The 27,292-nt window shown below is 42.0% G+C and overlaps 1 protein-coding gene across 2 annotated transcripts in view; it reads left to right on the top strand.

Annotated features, from left to right (window-relative positions):
- The window catches only part of TFCP2L1 (transcription factor CP2 like 1), a 34,031-nt gene extending 13,844 nt beyond the window's left edge, over window positions 1-20,187 (top strand). The window contains exons 3-15 of one of the 2 annotated variants that reach the window (XM_075028763.1): window positions 5,223-5,299; window positions 6,916-7,021; window positions 7,292-7,398; window positions 7,997-8,149; window positions 9,039-9,149; window positions 10,898-10,989; window positions 12,418-12,466; window positions 12,563-12,656; window positions 13,544-13,634; window positions 14,314-14,414; window positions 15,420-15,562; window positions 17,644-17,695; window positions 18,148-20,187. In XM_075028763.1, the coding sequence (XP_074884864.1) occupies window positions 5,223-5,299; window positions 6,916-7,021; window positions 7,292-7,398; window positions 7,997-8,149; window positions 9,039-9,149; window positions 10,898-10,989; window positions 12,418-12,466; window positions 12,563-12,656; window positions 13,544-13,634; window positions 14,314-14,414; window positions 15,420-15,562; window positions 17,644-17,695; window positions 18,148-18,185 (1,214 nt within the window). In that variant the 3' untranslated portion in view covers window positions 18,186-20,187. Of the gene's footprint in view, window positions 1-5,222; window positions 5,300-6,426; window positions 6,477-6,915; window positions 7,022-7,291; window positions 7,399-7,996; window positions 8,150-9,038; window positions 9,150-10,897; window positions 10,990-12,417; window positions 12,467-12,562; window positions 12,657-13,543; window positions 13,635-14,313; window positions 14,415-15,419; window positions 15,563-17,643; window positions 17,696-18,147 lie in introns of those variants that run through there. The other variant, XM_075028764.1, reaches the window with a different exon arrangement.
- The last annotated feature ends 7,105 nt before the right edge of the window (window positions 20,188-27,292 follow it).

Raw genomic sequence — 27,292 nt, 5'->3', positions numbered from 1 at the left:
TTCCTCCCCCTCCTTCTGCGTGCTGCGTTTGACTGTCAGCATTCCTTTGCCTTTATCTGTGCACTATTTAGGATGTCCATATAAAGTTGCTAAATGGAATTTTTATTGGCCAGCTTGGCTTAATAATCAAACAGTTTCCAGGCTGGTTCTGTCTAGTGCTGTGTGGATCCATTCTGAGAAAGAGGACTCACAGTGGTTTTTTTTCTTTCCGCAGACTGTTGGGGATATGGTTTAGTCTCAGGTTAGGGTTTAATTAATTGCTGGAAAGGCAAGCAGACTACTTGGCTAGATTAAGTAAGGCCTGAGTCATATTGGTCTGGAACATCAGCATCCTAATTGGAAATTAGTGTATTGTATCGGTGTATCGTGCAGAAAACCACAAAATGCATAGTGCAAGTGGCCCTTGAAACATAATACCAAAACAAAAAAAAGCAAACAGGATATTGTGGTTGTGTAGCAAATAATCTTTGAACAAAATGTAACTTTGAGCTTGAAATAATGATAATCTTCTGTAATCAGAAATTGCCTAAAATTCCTGATGGCTGACTAAATTCCAACAATGGAAATCAGTTAAGCTGTTATGGTTTGTACCTTCTGAGTGAGTGAAAGCGTTCCTGTGTTGAACTAAATTATTTTTTATCCATAGCAAATTGGTGACTTTCAGTTCTTTTGTCCCCAAACTAAGTGGTCATGCCTGCACTTAATGTGCATTAATTACCAAAGACAATAAAACTTAAAAAAAGTAAACAGTCTATAAATCCTCTTTAAGATAGATGCAATTGCTTTATGAATCACCAAGCAGGAACTGTCTGGACCTGGGTGGTTACTACTTTGCTGGATACTACTCTTGTTTGTAAAGCAGAGTTGCTCAAACTCTAGCCTAGGAGGAGATTGCATAAATTTGCTGTTGCTCAGGGAATGTCTGTTCAAAATACAAATTACAGCGTATCATCACCCACCCAGGTTTTTATTGGTGCCCCTGAAGCTTTCAGTGAAGCTGGGAGACAAATTGCATCTCAGGAATTTACTGTGGTTTTCTAAATATTTATTACTGTTCTGTTCTCTGCCCGAGGTAGGGAAGAAGGGTCGTGGCAAGCTCTGTGCGAGGGGAGCACCGGGTCGCGCAGGCGGGAGCCTGCTTTGGCCTCAGCTGTGCTGGGGATTTGCTTGCAAAATGTCCTCTTCATTTCAGGTAGCGACAGAGATGCTTCAGGTGCCCTAGTGTGCTTGCGTCCGATATTACAACGTGACCAGAGACCAGGCTGGTCACCGACTTTGACGTTATCTTGAACCCGTGTTGCCTGTGGTGGTGCAGCTATGGCCAGTGTTGAGAGCGTGGAAGGAAGAGGGTTTTGGCAAGCTGCTGGCCTTAGCACTGGGTTTAAGTCTAAGGTTGAGTAATGTTGAACATCATCCTGGCAAAGGGGGACTGCTCTAAAACTGCTACCACTGCTCTCCTAGCTACAGGTGTTTTCTTCAGGCTCTTCCTTCCATCTGAGCCCAGTGGATGTTAAACCCTTGTCAGCTGAGGACCAGATACTGCCCTGGTCAAGGTCAGACCATTCGGTCAAATCGTTGGAGAGTCTCAGCATCGGTACCCTTTGCCCCTGTCTCCAGCTTTACCACCAAGCATTGTCTTGGAAAGATGTAGTCTAACCTATATTCATCTGTATTTTCATTTGGGGCAGATGGACAAATTCAGTGTAGGGGAACTCTGTATTTCAGCTGTATGTTTTGGGCTTAGCTAGTTGCAGCCTGTGTTGGGAGCTGGGAATACGGTTTGGTTTAGTCACACTTGTACCCACATTTCTTTACAGATTTAGATACCTGAGTAAGAATGATCTGTTACTGATTTAGTTTTAGCAGAAAATTGTCAGTCTATGACTGCTAGTGCTGGTGAGTCAGTGATGCAGGATTCGTATATGAATCATATATTCGTATATGTGTACCAGAGCCTTGAGTGACTTCTTTGCCCTCTTTGTCGCCAGAGGAAGTTCAGCTTTCTTCTGATTAGGTCACTATTATTCACTTTATTTTACAAAGGGATCTTGTTTTAATATCCAAGTACTGATTCTTTAGGGCTTTTTTTCCCTGCAATTGTTACAATTGCAGGGCTGAGATTGTAATTCACCATTTCAGGAGTTTTGCTGGTAGTGATGGTGGAAAGCGTAGGGTAAACAAGGTTTGGAAGGTATTTTTCAAGGAAAAAATGTAATCCAAGCAGTTTGATGCTATAAAAGTACAAGTATCTGAATGCTGTCCGTGCTATACCAATGAATTATGGGTACCATTAGCCACAAAGCAATGAATTTGCTGGAATAAGTTGTAGGGAGAATGATTGATTTTTTTTTTTTTCCAAAATCAATACCAAAACATTTATATATAAAGGATTTGTGAAGAATTAGAACCAAATTCTCACTGACAGGGCTCCACAGAGAGGGAAATAAACTTCATGTTTTCTGAAGCTTGGCTGGGAGCAGTCTTGTTTTGATAACAATCCTGTGTAGTAACTGGAGTGAAACATTCAGAGGTCAAGGGGAAAGCAGTTAGCATAAAATACCATTTTGACTGAGGTTTTTCATGGCGTAAACCGAGTTCCAGGGCTTACATCAGATGACCCATATATCTTTCATCAAAGCATTTTATTTCCTCTTTGGCTTTCCATTTAATATTAACTCTGTCTCCACTATAGTCTCTTTTTTTACCAGTGGGCAGAATCTGTTTCTAACTTCATCCAAGGTGAATCACCCTTGTCAGGAGGACATGTGCAGTGCCTGCTGGGTGCAAGGTTGCATTATTGTTCCTATCCCATGCAAGTGGTTGGAAAATGCATGCTGCAGAGTTTTTTGAGTGCTTGATGCTAGTTTGAAAGGAACATGGCCAATGTTTTTATGCCCATTATTTTCTTTTCTCATTGGAATTTCAAATAAGCAAATCGGGCTCACCAAAAAGTAGGAGGGTTTCAGTGCACAGAGGTGTCCCAAAAACCTGCTCATTCCTGAGATACTTGCTGAGTGGCTCGCAGTGCTTCTGGTTCTACCATTGCCTTCCTCTATAGCACAGCTCATGCCACTTAATTTCTCTGTCCCTGTTACCCCATCTGAGTACAGTCTTAGATATATTTTACTGTCTCTTGGATGCTCATGGTCTCAAATCCTAAATTAATTTTCTGTAATGATTAATTAGCCTCATATTTGTATGGAAATGAACTGTAAGTGCAAGAGATGCTTGGCTGTGTAAATTTGTTTGAGGCAATGAACTGTATAGCTCGTGAAATGTATCCCCGAACTGAGCCACTGAGCAGTGGAGTACTTCATACAAAGGACATACACTTGTACAACATATACAGAAGTACATAGTACAACAGACGTGGCTCTTGGGGAAGTGGTTTAGTGGTGTACGTGGTAGTGCTAGGTTAACCGTTGGACTCGATGATCTTAAGGGTCTTTTCTGACCTAAATGATTCTGTGATTCTACAAGAGAAAACCAGTTTTGTGAACCTGAGCCTGTTCTTTGTATGCTAATGCAACAGTATTGATTACGTGGGGAGATATGTACGTCTCTAAAAATTGCCAAGTGAACAATATTAACGCATATCAGTGGGAACATTAGAAAGTCTCTTGAGTTAAAGTGTGGAAGACCTCAAAATTGGTTTACAAAATCCACTGTTGTTGTCCGGCAATCTTCAAAGGAAGGTCACTGTTGTCATTTTGGTTTACTTATGCGCAGAGATGGGTTAACACCTATGCACATTTCCAGTGCTTAATTTGGTACTTCAGATGTTTTATTCTCCCCCCCCACCCCGCCCTCAGCCACTTGCTGGATTCAAGGGTCGTTTCCTGTTTGCGGAACTCCTGTTGACATCAGTAGGAGTGTTGTGCAAACATTTGGGGCTTTAATATGGCCTCTCTTGTCCTTTCTTTTTTTTTTCTTTTTTTTTTTTTTTCTGCCAGCCAGCTGAATAAGCACAATGATCCCTGTGCTCTAGCGATATGGTCTGTACTCACATGGGCAACCAGAAGAACTGGGATTCCCAAAAGGGAATCTGCCTGAAACATGGTGCCTTTCTGACACATATGCTGTCATAAGTCTTCTGTTTCTAGATCCAGATCCAGACATGTAGCATTTTTTGTCTCTGCTGGTTGCAGCTGCTTAGAGGGAGATATATCTGCTTTGCAGTTTTCTGCAGGGCCAGTTCTGCAGAGATACTGGCTGAGCCAGAAAACCCAAACTGATCTCCTTGGTGCCTGCCTTGTCATACCCTGTACATTTTTCAGTAAAAGGGAGGATGGCAAGATGAACAAGAAAAAGTAGCTATAAAGTATTATACGTATGCTCCATTAATCCTAATGATCCTGTCCTGCCTCTGTAGCAGCTGTAGGTTTATTGTAAAGAGTTGTTCCTATACAATGAGCTTTTGTGCTGTCTTAGCCATTTGTGCATAAGGTATCAAGACATCAGTCTCCTTTGTCTGCTGTCAGCCTTGGAGGGAGATATTATTTCAAAAACCAGTTAGCTAAATTCTACTAAAGTGGCTAAATTCATTATGCTGGGGTGGCGTGGGTGGGGTGGCGGCGGTAGCGGCAGTGGCAGTGGGGTGCTGGAGTATGAATTCTCTTCCCAGAATTGGTCCTTCCATATGCTGTAATACCTATTGCTGCTTCCACACACATATCTGAAGGAGTATTTATGCCCTGGGCAGCCACGTTCAAGGCCTTGTGGAAAAAATCTTATATTTCTGGTTCACCAAAACACCTTACAGGCCTGACTTGCTCTCTGAAGAAGGCAAGATTTTGCCCAAGTTGCTGTCCTCTGCAGAATAGTGCCTAGACCTGTTGTGCCAGCAGCTCTTCACACAACCATTGCTTCAGCAGAAGGGACAGACAAAGACAGTGCTGTTACAGCCACGTGACACGGGGGGTACAACTGCCTCCAACACCTTGGTGACTTTCTCAAGGGTGACCAGAAAACTGTAGCAGCCCCAGGACACAGACTATGATCGATGCCCTAAGTGAGAGCTTTTAGCTGCCAAAAGAAAAACTTTTCCCTCGGATTTCTGCTGTGCTTTAGTGCCTACTTGATTACTGGGGCAAATGCATTATATTACCAAAAATGAGCTTTCCCTGATCAAACGTATGCTTTATTAGCCACGTAAATGCCAGCATGACTCTCTCATTGCTACAACATATTAAACACCTTGGAAATGTTTCCTTAAACTCTAGGTCAGTCTTATGAAATCCGTCTACTTGAGAATAGGAAATTGGGAGAGTTTCAAGATTTAAACACAAAATATGTAAAGGTAAGGAGAAATATAGATTTCTTTTCTTCCTGCTACTACGTACAGCCTCTAATGAAGGGCCTGACCTTGCTCACACTGAGACAATGGAAAATACTTTGCCATTGTTTTTAATGGGAGCAGGGCTGATGGAGTTGTTGAGTGCTAGTTTCACGGGACTATGCAGCTTGGCTTTACAGGGCTTCAGGGGAAGCTTTATTCTCTTTGTGATCATGATCCCAGAGTTTCACTGTGAATATTGGGTTCAGGGGAATCCCAAAGTTCAGAGGTGAACATGGTCAAAACTGCTGAGAGGCAGACTTGTCTCCCTTCTTAACCCCAGCAACACGCCTGGGTTGTTACATCTCAAATGGAGGACCCTGGTGTTTACATCGTTCTGCCATGCAGATTCTGCATAGCTCCAGTTTACTTTGGTAATGGGCATAATCACGAACTTACAGAACTTGATTTTTCATTTGGGGGATTTTTTTTGTTGTTTCCCCCCTCCCAAAACAGTTCAAATTCAAAAACTTTGGTTCGGACCTTGGTTCTGAATCCAACCTTCAAGCCTTCCTCTCCCCAATTCTTGGCTGTTTTGCCTCAGCATTTCTTTTGAGAAATGGGGACTAGTTGCAAAATTTGGATTCCAATCTGGATTTCAAATGTTGTCCAAGTTTAGGCAGTTCCCTATTTGTCTTTTGGCCCATTTCAGGAAGCATGTGATTGGGATTTTCAATGTCATTGGGATCCCAATTTTGCAGGCGTTCCCACTGTGGCTTGCTTGCTTCTTGGAGCTAGGGTTTGATTTGGGCGTTTCTCAGGTTCATTGGCAAAAATTGCTTGCTCGTTTGATATGGCAGTCCCCAGCAGGAGCATGGACTTGAGAAACTGGGATATAAGGGGTCATTAACTCATGCAAGTGTAGCACTCTGAATATACAAAAGGATATATTAGTTAGGAGTACTTCGGACTTGTTTGCCCTGGGGATTGCCCTTATTCCAGCCTTTTTTCTCCAGTTATTGATATGGCTGCACCATTGCAGACCAGAGATGAAAATTCTCCTGTTACAGAAGCCTTCCTATTCTACACTTGTTTAACTACACTGGGGCAAATCCAATGGCTGGCTCTTAATGGCTGGAATCAAGTTTAATTCCCACTGACAAGGTGTCTGGGCATGTCAGCTCCACCGGTGCAGGGACAGGTGAGCTGGCTTTCACGTTTGCTAATCAGAGTGGGATATACTGCGGTTGGGGCATGGTACAGACACATTAAATATTATCCCCATGTGAGCCATTTTGGTTGTGGAGGCAGTATAGTGATGCTTACATGGCATGACACCTAAGATTAGGTGGACATTGCTATAGTGCTTCCAGACCGAATCCCAGAAAGCTGTTCAGGTCTGCGTTATGCAGCGTGGACGTGCCCTGCGAAGGGGGAAGTGTGTTGCTCTCTCACTCAGGGGTCCATTAGGAATTTGATAAACACGGCGATGGGTCTCTTAGGTGGACCCTCTACTCTCCTCATGAATGGGGGTGAGAAACATAACAGATCAGCTTTTGCTTCTACGCTGGAAAACCTAAGTCATGTCAAGAGAAGGGCCTCTGGATCACGTTGTTCATCTTGCTATCTTTTCTTAACAGAGCATAATTCGTGTAGTTTTCCATGACCGACGCCTGCAGTACACAGAGCATCAGCAGCTTGAGGGCTGGAGGTGGAGTCGGCCTGGGGACCGCATCCTTGATATAGGTGAGACTATTTCATTATGGTTCCTCTGCAGTGTTTGGAAGCGAGATGTTGAATGATGTATGGAGTGTCTGCATGCGTGTTTAGGTTTTTTATATCCTACTCTCTTAGGAATCCTATATGTCTTTGGGTGGGAAAGAGATCTAGCACTATAGGTCCCAAATAGATGTATCATTGGTGGCTTGGCTTTTCACATGCATCTTGTAATTGTATGGAAATGCTTTCTCTTCTTCAATTTAATATTTTTAAAATTTTAGGGGTTTTCTTCTACAGATATTCCGCTGTCAGTTGGTATCTTGGATCCCAGGGCCAGCCCAACCCAGTTGAACACTGTTGAATTTCTGTGGGATCCGTCAAAGAGAGCCTCAGCATTCATTCAGGTAAGAAAGAAGTGATATTCCTGTGGTAAATACAATGGTGAGATATCTTACAAAGACCTGGTGAGTTAAGGTAGCCAGGGCATGAAGGAGAGAGAGAGAAATACTAATGATAATATACAAACTCAAGTGACAATCATGTATAATTAACTTGTAGGATACTTGCTAAACCAACTTGCTAGCTACTTGCTAGCTTTGGAGTGCTACCTGCTACATCTAGGATCTTCTTTTAAAAAAAAAAAATTGATGTTGCTTTCTAAGCATGGGTTTTGTCTGGCGGAAACCGTTCACAACCTGTTAGTTTTGCTTGCTTTCCTCTTTCATGAGTGTTTCTCATCCCAAACGCCAACCATCTGTTTTTAATCTGTATGTGGGATTTACTTAAATCAAAGGATGCTTTTCCTGATGCCCTGCTTCTTTCCGGGCTGCTTGTTCTTCTAATTGTTTTGTCCCGAGGAACAGAAATGAAAACATATGAACTCTTCTATCTCTCTTAGTTTCTTGGGAGGAGCCAAAACCTCATGTTCAGGCAAAATCTGAAATTCAGATTTGCACAGCTTCCAACTGTCTCCAGAGATGAGCACAGCTTTTGTTTTGCCAGGTACATTGCATCAGCACAGAATTTACTCCACGGAAACATGGAGGAGAGAAAGGGGTGCCCTTCCGGGTGCAAATCGACACCTTTAAGCAGAATGAAAATGGTGAATACACAGAACACTTGCATTCTGCAAGCTGCCAGATCAAAGTGTTCAAGGTATGAGGTAGTTTTGGCTTTATCATCAACATAGATTAAGACACAATAACATGCACAGTTTTTAAATTGTGCAGGAGTGATGCAAATAACGGAGTAGAACAGACTTTTAACTGGGTATGCTTAAGTTCTTAAACAGGAGTCTTACACACAAAGTGACATAAACACTGAACTACACAGCATTTCTAGTTAAATTCAAATGATCCAATTGCTGCACCAAGACTTATGCTAGTCCATTGTGCCTTGAACACTATACAAATACTTGAGATATTTAGGGTATCTGCTGTGTTTTGGTACTCTTAGGCAATCAAGACATTATGGCTTCTTTGATTCAATCCTCCATGTACAATGAGAGTATATCTTGGATATCTTAAATACCCTTCGCTTGTTGCAGCAGAGTTCCTCTCCATGCTACCTGGAGGAGAGAAAGCTTCAGAGAGAAAGCATCTCTGAAGCTCCTGATCTGGGCATGGCAGACCTGTAGCCACTTAAAAACAAGCTTTTAATTGGTCTGTTTTCTCAAATGATCTGCTGCTCCACTTTTGCTCCTGTGAGCAGTGTCTTTCCTTTTCCTGGAGAGATGGTACAAATACTAGTTGAGGTGCATAACTCATGGGGCTCATGGTCTGAAATAGTTGGTATCAATTCTCAGGACTGTGGTCAGCCTGTTTTGGAATTGCAGTAGGCATTAATGAGGGATGTTATAGAAACAGCAGAGATGTTTGACTGATTTTTTTTGTCCAGAAAATGCAGATCTGATCTTGTTCCACATGTAGAGTTCCCATAAATCTTAAGGAGACTTTTGTGAACAGATTAGAAAAAAAATCTGTTGGCCTCTGTCTCCAAACTTGTAATATTTTGCATAAGGGAAAGCTTGTGCTTGTGCTTATAGCCTAAAGGAGCAGACAGAAAACAGAAGACTGACAGGGAAAAAATGGAGAAGAAGACCACCCAAGAGAAGGAGAAGTATCAGCCTTCCTATGAGACAACTATTCTCACAGAGGTAAAGCGTTTTAGACACGTCATACTACTTCAACATGTTGGGAGATAGATTTGAGAGAAAATTCAGTCTAACCGAGCCCTGGAGATTGTCTTGTGGAAACATGTATGCCCAGATCTGATTGAAATTGAGAGCAGAGTGAAATTATAAAATGTCTCTCACTGTTGAAGTTTATAAAAGATGCCGAAGTTTCTTATGTTTCAGGGTATAAACCAACCTTTAGCAGCCTAGATTTAAAAGAAATGTTTTCTCCACCTTCTGCTGTGCTCCCAGACTTTTGTCATGACACTTAGATGCCAGCTGTATGAAGTATTTTCTTTAGAACTGCCTGGCAAAAGCTCATGTTAGAGATGGGGCACTTGAACAGATTAATAGGCTGTCTGATTAAATTATTAATCTGGTTTTCTGTGAATGTGCTTATGAAGCTACTATTACATACAAGATCTCAGAAGATTCTGGCTTGTACTCTAGGAATATCTTGTATGTCTTCTATTCTGGTGCATCTGGTGTAGAGATGTATGTGTTTCTACCCCTCCATGCCATTACTAACATGTACATATAAGCTTACCCCAGGCTGCAGGATTACTAAGCAACAGGACTCAAGACTGGTTTAAAAGTGCTGTTCCATCTCCCTATGGGGATGTCTTGTTGTTTGATTTAGTTCTTGTTTTTCTGAAGTGGCTTGCTGGACTTCTAAAAATGAGGGTTTTTTCTTAATTTAAATAAACTTCCTGTTTGTGAGATCCAGTCCCTCCCACTCAATTTTCCTCACATTGCCAGGAGTGACCAGCATGTTTTCTAATTCAACGTGGTGGTTGTTAGCGAGGCTTTTGTGTACACAGACCTAATTCTACTGAGTTGGCAGATCCCAAACTCTCCCTGTGAGCTCTGATGCACTTTGACATATTGCATGGGGAAATGTGGGTTGCCAAAGAGTTAAATATTTGCTAGTGCTTGTGGAGATGATAAAATATTTGCTAGTCTTTGTGAAGATGATAAAACTCCAAAGCTACACTTGTCTCTTTTTTTATTGTTGCAAGCAAGGATACTACAGAGCATTTTCTTGAGCTCTTGGTGGCGAGAGTTTTCACAGGGCTAGACTTCTCCTGCAGATTACGGTGGCTTATATTCAGAACAGAGTCACCAATTCTAGCTGGGTTAGTCTGGTTTTACACTATTGTAATGGAATATGGAGTTTGACCTACATTTGTGAAGGCTTTTAGTAGCTTTGTGTCTGTCTGTCTATCTTACATTTTCTCCATGTAATGCCCATTTATAACTCAAGCTCTTTCACTAATAGCCAGAGGTTTTAGCAGGCTGGTTCAAATTCTGCTCTTTCACTGGTATAAACCTGAAGCAATGCCACTGGAGCGTATTTGTCACTCTTGCCTGGATTTAATTAGGGATTTATAATTGAGACCAGGGGTATTTCTGTATCGTTGCTGCCTTCAGTCTGAGTTGACTTACTGGCGTTGCTCTGACTTACAGCTGTGCACACTTTGGCCCAGTGTTATTTGGGGACAGGCTTTGTGAAATGGGAGAAATGTGGAATGCACAACTGGAATCAATCTGGCCCCCTGACAGCCCGCTTGGAGAGCAGCGTAGAAAATCCATGGCCTGTCTCCTCCTCCCAGCAGGAGTGATGAGCTGAAGTTAGTGGCGTGGCAACAGCATGAATGTGGTATGAGAGGAGAATCGAATCCTTTATTTCCATCCTTATGAAAGTATCCCTGCTGCCTTTCTTCCAACAGTGCTCTCCCTGGCCAGATGTGCCTTATCAAATGAACAATGCTCCATCTCCAAGCTACAACAGTTCACCCAACAGCTTCAACCTTGGAGATGGGTATGTAACAAATAAATGCTTTATCTTTCCTGTTGATACGGTAGCCTTTGTGTGCATGTGTTTTGTGCGTCCATGCATTTCATACCCTGGAAGAAGAGGTCAAGGACCACCCTTCCTAGAATGGGGAGAATATTTCCCACAAAGCCTTTTAAGACCTTCCATCCAGGAATTCCCTGTAACGCAGACTACTCTTTGTATGTCCTCTGCTTATGTGGTGGCTGGGAGGTGAACATCAGAGGACCACCAGGGCAATTCCTGCCATGAATTTCCAATCTTACTCTTCTGTGGGGGTCAGAGAACACACCATGCCCTGTACCAGCAATTCCCAGTATCTTCTGACAGGAACATTAGAGGCTTTCAGCCTTCAGCACCTCTTCAGAGTTGGTATTTCTTCCTTCCTTTCTGTCCTGAGGTGGTTTGGGGTGCTGAATTCTCAGTTGAATGGGAAGAAATCCTGTCTGGGGCAAAACAGCCTGGGTTTTGAGAAGCCATTCCAGAACAAAGGGCTAACAGGAGGCATGTTTAATTCATCAATATAGCTGTCATAAAGAAACAGTTTTAGTGGTCTTGAAACACCCAAGATGACAGCTGATGACAGAAATATACAGCAGGGTCCCTCAGTACTTCTGAGTCCTCCCTGCAACATACTTTCCCCTAGGAATTTGACGTAGGTCTTTCTTTTCCTTCTCTAGGACTCTGCAGCCTTGTCACCTTCCCACACAGCTTATTAATTAATCAATGTTGTATCACAAATTTTCAATGAGCAACCTCAACCTATGAATAAGGACAAACACTGAAATGACAAAAATTGGTGTTAGTAGAGAGATCTGTTGAGCATTTTCTTCCAGTGGTAGATTATTAACTCTTTGGGAAAATCCTTGACATGTTAAAGTCCTGTCTGTTTTAGGAGGGTTTGGTAGAAATGTAGTTTTGAGTAAGAGTTAAACTGCAATTTACTATGTTTAAGATAACACCAGGGTTGAATTATAAGGTCCTTTATCGAATTTTTGTGAAGAATCGTTATTAGACAGTGGATTTAGTTAGGGGATTTCTGGCTTGTAGAAATTTTGAGTTCAGCCACTCTGTTGGTCACAACTTCCTTGCTTAGATGGTGTCACATTAGTGAGTCACCCATATGGAAAAGCTTGAATGAGGTCAGTAGACTGAGTTTTTCTCTCAGTGTTGAGTAGGACCTCAACTGACCAACAAAAGCTCAAATAGAGATTTCTTTTTTTCTTTTTTTTCTTTTTTTTCTTCTCTTGGTCCAGATTTTGGACACCTTTTCTAAAATGATAGAGAGAAGAGCCAAGTTGGTATATAACTTGTGACAGTTGAGTCAAATGGAGGAGGGGGAAGAGGAGGGACACTGCAATGTAAAATTTAAAATAATGTTTTTTTTCTCTTCCAACTTTACATAATTTTTTTTAGCAACAGTTCTCCAACCCACCAAGTGGAGCTCCTGCCTCCCAGCAATGATGTAAGTACTTGAGATCATGTTAATGTGGTGCTTTTCTTTTTTAGGACACTGGTGAACAGTTCATTTCAAGACCTTCTTATTCTTTTTGCAATGTAGCATCTCCTTCCTTCTGCTTCTATTCAAGATGCCCAGCAGTGGCTTCATCGTAATAGGTTCTCTCCATTCTGTAGACTCTTCTCAAGTTTTTCGGGTGAGTTTAAACAGTCTAATGATTTTGTCTTTATTCTCTTTTGTGATTGCAGCTCATGCTTCATACCAATAGCATCTGCTGCTGGCCACTGTTGATGGGATCACTGGTCTGATCCAGTGTGGTTGTTCTTTTGTTCTTAGATTAGTCAGCATTTGCCAAAACAGTTTGTAGAAATATAGAATAAGTAAAGATGGAAGAGAGTAAGTTAAGATGGAAGGGACTTCTTGAGTTCATTAGGTGCAACCCCCTGCTTGAAGCAAGTCCAGGGCCTTGTGCAGTTGCATTTGAGTATCCCCAAGGTTGGAAATTCCACAGTGTCTCTAAGCAACCTCTTCAAATACTTCACTACTCTCACAGTGAAAAGGTTTTTCCTTATACCTAATCAGTGCTTGCCATCTTCCATCTGCTGCCTCTCATCCTGTCCCTGTGCACCTTTGAGAAGAGTCTGGCTCCATCTGCAGCTCCATCTTCACTGTACCCTCCCATTAGGTAGTTGTACACGGCAGTAGGTTGGTGGAAGGGGAAATCGTTAAAGATATTGAAACCTTGAGGAGCCTCTTTCTGACTTGCAACATGATAAATAACCCGGTGAACGTGGGAGTTAGAGAAAATTGGGTCATTTAATGGCCAATGTTAAATATCTAGCTTGTCTCTGAGTTGGCTAGAGTATCTTTCAGTGCAGCACTGCTCTTTTGGCAGCTTCTAGCTCTGTTTCATGATGATTGATTTGTAGCATACACCTCTCTGAATTTGCAACTTTTCTAGGCAAATCTGTCTGATTTAGCTTTGTGGATTCTCTCCCCCTGCCCTTTCCTGCTGCCCATACACACAATTTGGAAGCTAAGATTTGCTTAACTTCTGAAAAAAAATCAATTTGAAATATGTAGGTGCTGACTTACTGAAGATGTCCAAAGAAGATTTTGTTCAAATCTGTGGCCCTGCTGATGGAATTCGGCTCTTTAATGCAATCAAAGGAAGGTTTGTACTTCTTCCTTCCTATTTTTTTTGTTATGGCAGCATCCCTTGGTAATTTCGGTGTTAACTAGAAGTTAATCCTGGAGCTGTAGCGTTTAGACTTCCTTTTAACACTTCAGAGAGGTCATCTCAGAGGCCGGAGATCACAAAGGTATTCAAACCCAAGCACAGCTCAGAAATGTTGCCGAAATGAAGCAGCATAATGTGGATCCCCAGTAGTTTATTTGCTACCAGCTGATAGGTTCCATCCACTTCATGTGAGACACGGCCTACAATACCCTGTCTTGCATCTCCATCACTGGTAACAAACAACAAACCAACCAACCAACCCCTGGAGCCTCAAATGACTCTTAAACTTACTTTTATTGCAATAACATCATAAATTTTACAGCTGGGCAGGATTCAAATCAGTAAAAGCAGGTATGATGAGCTGCTTGGCAAATGCTGTAAACTGTTTATTCTTATCTGATCCTGAAGAGGTTAAGGTGCTCTGCACTGTATCACCACCTCCCAGGGGGCTCTTATAGACCTCCTAAGACATCTAGTCACCAGCATCAAGACTATCCCTTAGTCCGTTATTTATGCACAGCCTGAATGATTCCATCTGTCATTGTTTGGTAGCTGACTGGAACAGTTTTAGATCTACTAAATAACTCACTACTGTTTTTTCAATAATCCTTAGAAATGTAAGGCCCAAGATGACAATTTATGTCTGTCAAGAACCAGAGCAAAACAGGTCCCATCTCCACCAAAAACGAGAAAATGGAGATGGCAGTCTTTGTGGTAAGTTTTTATGTATGGATTTTGTTAAACACTTATCTGGTGAGAATGCTGCTTTCTGCCTGAGCTCCTGCGTGGGACAGCTTGGTGTCCTGAGTATTTAAAGACGTCCTGTTTATCCCACTTCTGCCGCTTGGGTTAGTTTCAGGGCTACACATTCCAACTGGTACTGTCTGCCTGGGGAACAGACCCAACTTACAAGCTATCTGCAGAAGGCTGCAGCAAATTCTCTATTCAGTTCTTAATAGGGACCATAGCATTAAAAACTACCTTCCCATCCACAATTTGCTTTAGATTATGGCTTGTTTGAAAATATCCTGGGAAATGGAAGGTTGGTATGTCTTAAAGTGAGGTTCTAATTCTTGGAAGTTTGAAGCTTTTGGGGACTCGCTGCTCTTAACTATCCCTCATGACATGATGTACGATCAAATGAGAATAGAAATTGTCCTTAGTTCTTGCACATAGTATTAACCAGGCCCAGCTTGTCTACTTGGTTGTTTCTACCATTTGGACTGGATTTAAAAAATAATACTGTCATCTACAGTTATTTGATACATTGTAGTCTTTAGTTTGTGCCTATGGGATCAGTGGGATAACATCTAATAAAATACTACTTTTGTGTAACATAATATCATGTGGTTTACTGTTAATTGGATCTACTTTAAAATGTCAAAATCAGTAAAAGTACATTATCCAAAAATGTTAACGTCTTTATGAGAAGATTTTTTTATTGCCCCATGTTGTCATTAGTCCCTGTGTTTTCCTCTGGGCAAAAGTGACGTATGCTTTATTTGCCCACTGTATCCAAGTACTGGGTGGTTTTCTAGAAATCATCAAGCTGGATATTTGGGTACTGCATTAAAGCTACTAAGCTTGTTTACCTACTGTCAAGATTTTAACCTTGATCTTAAACCCATTTGGTTGTTGATATTGGGCATCTTAGTGTAATCTGTAGTTGCTATTCTGTAATTACTCTATAATTCTGTAATTACTTTCAACTTGTTGCAGTATATCATGCAATCTTCTTGGAAGAATTGACCACGCTGGAATTAATCGAGAAGATTGCAAACTTGTACAGCATTTCTCCACAGCAGATAAATCGAATCTATCGGCAGGGACCCACAGGAATCCATGTATTAGTGAGCAATGAGGTAAGGGGTTAGTGCAAACTCTGTCAGAGCTGTAACAGTTGTCTGACTGCTTGAGGTTAGAATGACCTTTTAAATTATGGAATGAATCTTCAAGGAAGCTTTGCAAGGTTACTAATCCCAACAAGTTAAAGCAAATACTTAAGCAAATCATTCATGCATACCATTGATTTTGGTGTGATTTTAAGATCTTTGCTTTGTAAAAGAGTCTTTTTTTGAAAACAGAACAAAACAGAACAAAATCGGTCATTTCCTTTTTATGCTGGCTACTTAAACAAATTTTGAAGTAAGGATCTACAGTGAGAATCTTTAAAATTAAGTAGGAATGTTTCCTAAAAAAGGCAAGTTTGAAAATCTGTAGGGCAATTAATCTTACATCTTGGCTAGCGATTACAACCACTGGGTCAGAGTCAGTGCTGTGTAAGTGCACACCGTAAATTAATGGACCTCTGCTAGCTGTTTGTGTCCCATTATATGATGGCTTAATTTAGTCCATTCCATTAACTTGCAGGTTAATAGTGAGTTGCCCTTCTTCCTCTTTTCCCCCCACAAAATTACTTACTCATTCATGCACCAGAATCACTTAAGGAGCTTCATTTTTAAGAAACATTGTTAAAACAAATGAAGCAGAGCATAGGTCTCAACTGGAGCCTAAATCGAAGGCTGAAATGCTTATTCCTAAAGTCCCCTTGCTATTTCAGCCTGATTAAATCTGAAACCTTGATGCTTTATAGATGTAAAGTGCTTGGAGGCAACTCTTGGTAGGGGAATTGCCTGAACCAGCTTGGGTATGAGGCTTTAAGTATTTATTTAAGTCAATTATTAACAATGTCTATTGCTTTTTTTAATAATTTTTTTCTTGTTCTAGTACTATAGTGGCAAGAGTGAGGCACTATATGAATGTACTTCATGCATCATTAGGCACAGACACACAGACTGGCCAGTGAAGTTTGATTTGCGGGAGCAGGGGGTGGATGTTAAACCCAGAAGAGAATAGGGAAATTAGTCTAAGTTGAAAACGATATTTGGTGTGAGGAATTACAGCTGGAAAGTGCTCTACTTGAATGATATTCAATAGCTAGGAGAAGGCTTTTGCTTAAAGCTGGATTTTCTGAGCTGATCGGAGAGGTTCTGGTCAGCTCCCTTCTGAAGTTAGGTGTCCAGCATCTGCTTCAGCTGTATGAGACACCTCCTGGGGGTAATTCACCTCCTCTGTCCCACACAGCTACTCTAAGATGGGAGGAAGCATTGACTAAGGATGAAGCTTAAATGAGCATTTCAGATTGGATCTGAAGTCAGGTGAATCTCTTAACTTGCCTCTTTAGTTAGGGGCCTCGCTAGAACCTGCACGTGTTCTGAAAATCTAGTTGTATCTCATGAATAACTCAAATAGCTTTAGATACTAATCTTGCTTCCCATGGTCTGCCTTGCCTCTCGTAGCAGTTTCATTAAGATTCCTGTGCCTCAACAAAATACAAGCAGGTAAATGATTCCTGCAAGCACAACATCTATACTGATGTCTGGTCAAAATAACCAGGTGGATGCTGCTGAGATGGCTTTTCAGTAGCAATATTCCTTTATTCAGCAAGGAGTCCATTTTTCAGGGCTGACCACCTCTAGATATTATTTCAGGTGCTAATGTAACTCAACTGAGCCTCCTCGTTCAGCTGAATGTGTATTACCGTTGTTAGATTTTAGGAGAGGGACTGCCTTCATCCAGTCTGAACAACTACAGCTTCACTGAAGGCAATTAAGAGCACAGTCTTTAATAGACTGACTGGAGCGGTATAAGAACTTGCAGGATCAAGAGCTGCAAAGAGGATGGTAAAATGCTGAATAAGCTAGATCAATTCCAGGCAAGCACTTTAGTATGAGCTTCTCTTAAGCACATTAGCAGCTGCAAGGAGCTTAATTAATCAGTCATGTACTTTAATAATCTTACGGGCAGGGTTACTTAGGACTGTGTAGGGCAGCACTCAGGACAGTTTGATACCTCTCTTCTAAACTCTATACTGGCACTGAAAGAAACTTGAATTTAATTGCTAAAAATATTTTGTGTTGGCTTTTTTCCTTCTGCCCTTCAGATGGTGCAAAACTTCCAAGATGAATCTTGTTTTGTTATCAGCACATTAAAAGGTATGTATTGCTGCTGCTATTACATGTGGCTCTAAAGATAATTCCTCCTTTCAATTGCACTAAACGTTATCACAAACTCAGTGCTGTTATCCTGAAAAGATAAGTAACTTAATATAGTGTAAGTCAAGGTGTTGCATCAACTTACATATGGTAGACTGATTGATCTATGCTTTCCTCTCAGTTACACTGTTGTAAAACTTTCATAAATCCATTGATACCACTGACATAAATGAGAAGAAAACTTTCCAGTAAAATGATAAAAGATGACAGTTAGTATGTCCTATTTTTTTATGTAAATGCTTTAACCTACATGTTCAACATTGATTTTCATGAGTGGGTTGTGGAACAAGAGTACAAACTATTGCAAACTACCTAGGGAGAAAATCTGGAGTTCTGTATCTGTGCTGTTTTCTAAAAGGAATGAAAAAATGCTTTGCATTTCTTTGTTACAGCTGAAAGCAATGACGGCTACCACATCATTTTAAAATGACCGTGCTGCACAGAAAGACTTTAACAGCCTAAAATTTAGTGCCTCACTGAGATTGCTACAACCTAGACTGGAAACATGAAGAACCTTCTGGATAAAATGCTCCTATGAACTAAGAATTACCAAACAGCTTAAGGAAAAACTTGCTTTTACAGATATACGTTTTTGGTGGTGTGTAGTTTTGTTTTGGGTTTGTTTTTTTTTTTTTTTAAGCTGGAGCTGAGAACATCCTCAAAGCTTGTACATGTTTCTTCCTCCCTCCCTTCCTCTTCAGTCTTAAAAATTGTCGAGGTTTCTGCTTATTACTTAGAAACATCAGCCTTGTACTAAAGGGAAATGAAAGATAAACAAAAACCAATTCTCTAGACCCCTCATGGTTGGGTGAATTGATTTATTTACTGTTCTAAGTGCTCTCTTGCTTTCAACACATCCCCTGTTGCTGGTGGACATAGGCTCCCTGGGGCTTCTTTTTTACTCTTTGAGGTGGAAGGCTTGGGGCTACATCCAAAAACAGACTGGACAATGCAGAGGATGGATTTGATGCCCAGTCCTCACCCAGAATGTCAACCCTGGAAGCCCACTCTTAGCTGTTCTCCACCTGTAGATGTCTCAAAGTCCAGAGACCGTAGTCCCTCCTGACAGAACTTCTGTAATACCCATCCAATAGAACAATTTGTGGGTTCAAGGGAGGACAGACAACCTGAGGCAAGCAGTTCAGTACCATATTGTACCTTTAGCTTCAGAGTAGTGTCCCTGATTGGAGTATATGAAGGTTTTCTGAGGAAATGTTTTGAACATTGAAAGTTACAGAGCTCATGACAAATTCATAGTGTGGATTTATTCTACTCTACAAAGGTTTGATTAACTGGTATCTTTACTGTAACTGGGAATTAGGTTTTATAATCTTAATGATTTTTCTTCCTGTTACTTGCTAAAGTAAGTAAAACTGAGTTTTGATTGAGTCCAGGTAACAGGTCATCTTAGTTGCTGGTTCTTATGTTCTTGCTATTTCACTCTTGACTCCTGTTTCCAATATCTGAAACTATGGTCAACTCCACCCTCCCTTGGTCTTTTGGGACGCCATCCAGGCTCCAGTGAGCTGAAAAAGTGGCTTCCACTGATGTCAAAGGCAAACTGGATCACACCCCTCTTGCATGGATGGAGTCATTTCACTTTTGGCAGCTAGTTAATAAGGCTGTTTCCCAAACCGAGTGTCCATGTACCATCAAATTCTGATACTTGAACATAGAATTTCATCCTGAATTGAGATGGAAAGCTGAAATACCAAAAATTTTCCTGGAATGGAAATTTTTCAAAAAAATGAGAAATTGTCAGCTGGAAAATGCTGAATAAAATGTTCTAGCCTTTTGAAATGGAAACATTTAATTAAATCCATTTGGCCCTTAAAGCAGCATCAGTTTGAGCTACTGTTGCAGACCTCAGAAATTACCATTCAAGTGCCTTGTGCGCCGTGTCTCCCTTGGGGCTGAGCTCTTTGGCTGGGTTACAGATCCCATGATGCTCTTACTGTGGGTTAGTCAAAGGGGGAATGCGTCATGAAGGCTGGAGGGGTGCCCAGGAGCCCAGCCTTCTGGGAAAGAGGGGGACATGGAGCCCATGAATTACAGCTCCCAGCTGACACCGGAGGAATTTGGTCAGACACGGACTGATATTTTTCTGACAAAACCGATGTGTTTCAAGTTTTCCCAACAGAAACAAGCAGCAAAATATTGGGAAAAGCAACCTTTTTTTCATTAAAAGCATCAAGTTTTGTGCAAAAAAACCCACCCATCCCCACTGAATTTTTTTATACCAAAAATAATACTAGAATAGAAAAATCGTGTTACAATGGGAAAACCTTCAGCCAGCTCAGCTAATTGAGTAACTCTGCCTACTTAGGCACGATCTTGCTCAATGGCTGTCCTGGATGCTCCATGAATTGTAGTGTTTCTCCAAAGAGGACGCCCAGTCTTTGGGACATGGCGATTCCTCCCCCCGGAGTGAAGGAGTTTGAGGCTTCTTGGTTGAGGACCAGGTTGCGTAGGTGAGGAGGTTGTAAGGGGTCTCCTGGCAGAGAGGGGAGGTCAGACAGAGAGGCCAGGGGGAGCTTTGGGGGAAGAAATGCCTTTGCGGAGGATGGGAAATGCCATTTTTTTGAGAGGAAGGTGACGCCATGTCAAGCTTGACCCTGCCTTGGTGCCGGTGTCATCTCCCCGGCTTTGCAACCAGCTCTGTGCTGCCACGCGCGTGGAGGGGGGCAGCCGGGGAGCCCCCGGCACTGAGTCATCCAGATTGTGGCCATGCAGTTACAACTGCCTTCCAAAACAGGGAATAAATTCCAGCTGTTTTTATGAGTACGTGGGACCAATGTGCCCCGGTGTACCAGGAGTTGTTTGGTTCCTTTTGTGGAAAGCGCTTTGGAAGGTGTACATTGGTTGTGCTTTTTCCTCCTGTTTTGTAATACAGGCCCAATGTATGGCATGGCTGTTGTTGGCATGCAAGTCAGGGAGGTGAATCTGACCTGATGAGAAGGGTTTAAAAAAGACCTTGGAGCTGCCAGGAGTGTAGCCTGTACCGTATCCACTTATATGTGATAGCCCTGTAATTCAGGGGACACAGCAATACTGAAACATAGCAGTGTGAAGAAAGGATAGATGTAGCTTTGCACCCAGAGTTAGGGACTGAGAACTGTTTGCTTATTTAAAAAAATATAACTTGTTCTTGATTATTTAAAAAAGAAATCTTGCCCATAAGGAATTATATGCAAAAGTCCTCATAGTGTTTCAGTAGCACTTGCTTGATTAATTTTGAACAAAAATAACTCTCCGTTAGGGCCTTGTTATATTTAGATTTTTTTAAAATAAAATAATTTTATACTGACATGAGACTGAATTTGACAATGTATCTTGTTCTCCTTTCCATGCTGTAAGAAGGTATACCAGAGTAAACATCCCATAGATTATGAATATTGTCCTACTGGGTGGGCTCTACTGTTTTATCTATGTTAGCCTGTTTGTAAAGCTGTATAACTTCAATGTGTGTGTAAGGCCTACTCTTACCTGACAGAGTAGTTCTAGTCCTTGTTGAGCCTCTGTAGTCCCAGCAGAAATTTGGAGGATTGTGGTCAAGTAACATACACACCCATGAAGACACAGCACAGCTAGTTTGGTGTCTAAGAGAATGTCAAGTTACTTCAGCTTAGAATCATAGAATATCTTGACTGGGAAGGGACTCATAAGGATTATTGAGTCCAAATCCCTGCTCCTCGCAGGACTACCTAAAACTAAACCATACGACTAAGGGCGTCATCCAGACGCTCCTTGAACTCTGACAGGTTGGTGCTGTGACCACTTCCCTGGGGAGCCTGTTCCAGTGACTGACCACTCTCTCGGTGAAGAACCTTTTCCTAACGTCCAGTCTGAACTTGCCCTGACGCAGCTTCATTCCACTCCGTCGTGTCCTGTCGCTGGTCACCAGAGGGAGGAGATCAGCATCTCCCCCTCCACTGCCCACCTTGAGGAAGTTGCAGGCTGCGATGCATCTCTGGGTGTTAGGAAAACGTGTCGCACCCTTTGCCCTTACTGCATGATGCTGCGCAACCAACCGGTTGTTGTACCTGGGCAAACTGGCCATGAACGATCGTGGCTGAGCGGCCAGTACAAGTGGTCGAGCAACGTTGGTGTGAGATTGGACTGCTGATGAACCTCCCCCTCTGCCTCCCAAAAACATAAAAGCAAACCCTTGCCCTGTTGAAGTTGGTGAGTTTGTCCACGCAGGAACCAAGCAAAGCCTTCAGGATTTGTGTTAGTGGCTTATGTGAGTGAGAGAGACTTGTCTCACCTGTGTAAGTGGCAGGTAATCTTAGACTCTCCCTGTGGTTACAGGGGGTCTGCCATCCCTGGAGAGACTCATTTGCCCTGTTTGAGGATGTGACAGCCTCCAGAAGGAAGCTTTGGTTTCCTCAAGACTGGAGGAAGCACAAATGATTAGTCTGGGCTAGATGTCTTAATTCTAGGTAGGCTAAAGGCAAGGGAGATGAGTAGCTCCCCCTCATCTAGATATCCAAAAGGGTTTTGCATTTGCTTTGCTCTTAAATGCCTGTTACATTTATTCTTGCTTTTTTTTTTTTACTTTTTGTTGCTCCTATTTCTTTTTTAAAAAGTAACAAATGAAACCTCCTGTTCAAAGTGATTTAAATGAGACATTTTTCAGCTCTATATGTGAAATTTGTACAGCAGACCTTTATAAGGTCTGGGGTTTAGGATTACAGTGAATAGTATGGTATCCCAAACGGTCCAGCTCTGAGGTTGTATGTATGATGGCAGCCACTATGAGTAGAAGTGGGCTCGCTGGGGATGAAAAGACAGAACCACTACATGATTAAAACCAGCGTGACTCCAGCCAGTACTGCAAAGTATAAACCTGGGTTCTTGTCAGATCTGTACTGGCTGTTTGAAATTATTTCATAAATTGCAGCATTTTCTCTGACAACTGAGTAAGTTGATACAGATCAGATAGTACGACTCTGGTGATGGTCTGAGAACTCATCATGTGCCCATGATACACAACTGCAGGGCGGGGAAGGGGCAAATAATCTGGTGATAGAAATTTGTGCCATCTGCCTGAGGTGGCAGGACTGGTGTTATTAAAATTAAAGCCCCTATTCTTTCAGCTGGCCCTGCTTGGTTAATTGGCTAAAATAGAAATAATAATTCAATCTGGAAAATATTGGAGTTCTCATTGTCTTGGTGTGAAATTTAATGGGCTGAAGTTTCAAGACTTGGATGTGGTAAAAGGATTCTTGCAGTTCAGAAGTCCTGAATGGCACTCTCCTTATAATGTAACATATACATATTTATGCGTATATATATATATACACACATACATACTGTACTGTATCAACACATATACGTGCTGAGTACTTGTGTTCTTTGGCTTTAACTGGTACTCTGCTTTGTTGAATTGCAATTCAATGTAAAAGACTCTGGTTGATCAAGCTTTGAAACCCAGCTATTCCTTGGGTAGAAATATAAAAGTCCATAATAGTGACTCTAGGTGATTTGGACATGGTACACTTGGAGTGATGTAAATTTGATTAATTTCTGCAATGTAAATCCCAGACCTTGGTGAAGATGGGCATATTCTTGCACTACCACTGCAGTTCTGTATTGCAGCTTCTGAAAATTAGTTAAAGAGAAATAGATTGCCCAACGCTTTGTAAACTAGTAAGAGCTACTCCCTAAGCAGAACAACCATACGATGGCTTTCCTAGCTCAATGTTGTATTGCTTAAGCATTGGCTGTAATTCTAACAATCATCTGGTGGATGACTGGGACAGGTGTTTTTTTTGTCTGTTTCTGGTTTTGTTTTTGACTGTTCTCAAAGAAATGCTTGTATTCAGACTGTAGCTTCTCTTTCTCCTCCAGTTATGAAATGGTTTAACTTTATGGTACTAATAGAAATATTTTCTTAAGATTATAATCTGTTTGACAGCACAGGGTACTCAAAGCGGGGAGTATTTGGCCTTGATCATCACTGCTGTGGGTGAATATGAGAAGGCAGACTGGAGGTGTATCTTAACATCCTTGCCTTTCTTTAACAAATGGGTTAAGCTGGTGCCCAATTCTTTGTGTATTTCTGATTTGTACCTTTTTTTTTTTTGCCAGTCCCACAAAATTCTTCTGCTCCCTGCGGGCGGGACGCATTGGTGATCAGCTGGTGTGTCCAACTTTTTTCAGTAGCCTGCTGTTGTCCCAGTTTGCTTGGGGTGAGTGTTTATCTTTCAGAGGGCTAGGGGAGTTACCTCTCTTCACTGACAATGCAGCCATTCAAGACAGGTGATGCCGATTACGAAGTCGGTGTGATGGGCGAGGGCAAGTGGAGGTGGGTCGATTGGAGGCTGAGGCGTACCAGTTGTGAGTAAATACTGCCACACTCTTTGTCTTTTCATTTGTTGGTTTTTGGTTTTTTTTGTACATGAATAAATAAATAAATAAAAAGCATATTTTGCACTGGCTCTTGTACTGTTGTGCAGAAGAAATCTGTATCTAGAATCTGTGCTCCAGTCAAAATGCAAATAAACCTGTTTGTAAGAAGCACGGGTTTCGTCTCTGCTTTGCTTGGCGTGAACGGGCGCAGGGGAGCCTTGGCATCGGCTCCTCCTCAGCACGCAGCTGTAAGGTGCTGGGCACCCTCTCAAAATCAGCGGCAGGGGAGTTTGCAAAGTGCAGGTGAGAGAATGTTGGCTGTAGCCAAACATCCTGCAGCGTGTTCTTCGTGTTGGGACTGACTTAATTTCTCCGCAGCACAATGCAACGACCGGTTTGTACTCAATCCAGGTCAAAGCATGAGGAGAAATGCCTAATTCTTGCAGAAGCCATGACAATGGGCCTATGCTTTAGTGGGAGCACAAGCTGTGTTAGATGACAGCTGGCTTTGGTCTTAGAGTGCTCAGAGGACACAGGCATTTCAGAGCCTGGTCTTTGGTGACATCAGAGATGAGCAAAAACTCCTTCCTCGTAGCAATGCTCTGTCCCATTTAGCAGCTGCTGGACACATGCTGGGGAAGAGGCAGTGAGGTTTGGACATGAAGCATTCACAATGGTTTGGCTGGAAGAACTTCAGTATCCTCTAAGGGTCAAGCCATAGGTCTAATAACATGCATGTCAGAAGATTGACAGATGTTCAGTGTCATTTTCCAGTTGGAGATGATGGAGCCCAGTTTGCAAATAGTATCTTCCAGCAGCCAAACTTCATGTTAAGGCAAAGGAGAGGCAATGGATGTACCACCGTGTAAGGTGCTGCTTAGTCTAAATTGACATCAAGAGCAATTTTGGCTCCTTTCTTTTGCTGAAGAAGTATTTGAATCACAAAACTAGAGAATGCAGTATGTGTCTCTGTATATATCAGTTCATATGCAAAGTATGAGTGCACAGATGATGTTCCCAGAGGAAGGTAGATCAGAATTGACTATTTTTCCCTACTAGTGACTTGGGCATCCTTGAGAATAGGAAAGGGACTGTCTACCCTAATTTGTTAGCTTAAAGTTTCTCCAGAGGTAGCAGTCCGGCTATCTGAAACCTGATATTGTTGAAGTGTTTAACTGCTCTGTGCATGATTAGGCAGCATCATGTCTCACAGGGCTGCTGGGATTCAATACAGCTTCTTCAGCTTCAGCATAGGTTCAAATCCATTTGCAGGCAGCAGCAGGGGAGCTGGCTGGGTCGTGCCGTGACGGCAGGATGCTGGTCAGCACTTGAGGGTCCAAGGCTGGCATTTGGGCTCTCCAGGACTCGCTGGAGGGTGCTGAGTATGTGAAACCACCGGCAGCAAGTTCTTGGTGGCTGTATGAGCCCTGCCAGCTGCAGGGGCCATCCCTGGGGCTTTCAGGAGGATGGAGGTGAATCCCTCCATGAGCCCCCCAAAGTGTGGGATGCATTGCATTGCATGCATGGGTGGTTCCCACTAAGCTCCATGCAAAATGATCCCGCTTCTGTAAGCCTGACCCATGTGTTGGCAGGGGTTGGTAAATGCAAAAAGGAATACCAGGAAGGATTTTACCTAAAATTGCCTAGTAAAAGGGGTTCAAAGACAGGGAAAGGGGTAATGCTGCACAATTTAATTTCTATGGGAAACACACCAATAGAGAAGCTTATGAAGAAAAGACCTCCTAGGGAACACATCGGAAGACAGCAGCATCTGTAACTAAGACTGGACAGGAGCTGAAAAGGGCTTTTCATGAGTGAGGAGAGCCAAGACCTAAGGCTGGAGCTGCTTAGCCAAAGAGTTGGCCTAGTCTTATATAAATCCTCAACAGCAAGCAAACATTTTAAAATTAATTTTCCAATTTACAAAACAATGCAGTCTTTCAGTTAAAAGGATTAGTCACAACTATGGAGCAGGCAGGGAAATAACATTCCTCATACTCTTTCTGTAAAGCTACATGCTTCCAGGCTTACCTGGGTAGGAAAGGTTTGACACTGCAATAATTTGATTTTTTTTTTTTAGTATGTTACAGCAGAGGGTGGTTGTCCCAATCAAACTGGAGTTTCAGACAAGTGTAGACTTGTCTGGTCCCCAGAGATGCGTGGCCTAGGGAGGCAGGGCAGTCACTGGGTTTTGGGATGCACCAGCCTCTCACATTTCAGGAGGGAACTAAGGTGCCAAGTGCTATGAGTCTGCCTAGGAGATCACAACAGGCTGTAGTGCCTGTCTTGGCTCATCACAGAAAAAAACATCCTTCTTTCCATTTCTTGGGGAGTAGTGATGCAAATCAGGCTCTACACAATATTGTGCTATGCTGGTAAGTTAAAGCAACAAATAAAACCCACTTTGGAGCCTTTTGAGTAAGGACAACAAATAGAATGCTGGAAGAAAAGAATGTTTTAAGTAAAACAAAATGAAGCAGTAAAAGATGGTACACCACCACCCTGGATAAAGTCCCCACCCAGGCAGTGAGTGAACTTGGAGTACCAGATCAACTATGTCCTTATGCTGGGACTTGTAGACCAGCATCTGCCTGCTCCCTACTGTGGACGTGGAGGCACATGACCCCAATTTGTCCTTTTTCCTCTGAGGGTGCCTGATAGATATGTTAAAAGCACTGCTCATTATATAAACACATACACTTACGTTTTTCTTTTGCTATATATTTTTTTAATCCTAAAATCTTCTGGTTTTGACTGCTGCAAACAGTGCAGCCTAGAAAAACCTCAGTTCTGATTTCACTGATATTAAGTTATAAGCAAGTATGATATAGCTGGAAAAAAGATTGACTAGCAGGAATCCAAAATTAGATGAGGACAGTAGTGCACTGAGAAATAATTTTCCGAGGGTGAAAATTCAAATGCTGAAGTTAAGACTATGCTTTAGAGAGGAAACGTGCCAGAAATACTATGTTGAATAGACTCAAACAGATGCAATGCTAGGAGGAATTTCTTCATGAAAACATTTTCAAAGCTTAGCATCTCCCAGAAGAAAGAATTCCTGGATGGTTGGCACCACTTTGGGAATTAAGATCTCCATGACATCACCTAACAGTTTAAACTGTGGTAGTAAAATCAGGGAAGAGTTGAGTAAAAAAAAGAGAACATGACCTCATGCAGGAAGAA

Source organism: Buteo buteo, chromosome 5 (genome assembly GCF_964188355.1).
Source record: "Buteo buteo chromosome 5, bButBut1.hap1.1, whole genome shotgun sequence".
Classification (NCBI taxonomy): domain Eukaryota; kingdom Metazoa; phylum Chordata; class Aves; order Accipitriformes; family Accipitridae; genus Buteo; species Buteo buteo.
The sequence above is the reverse complement of the archived record's forward strand: the minus strand, read 5'-3'. Positions and strand labels throughout refer to the sequence as shown.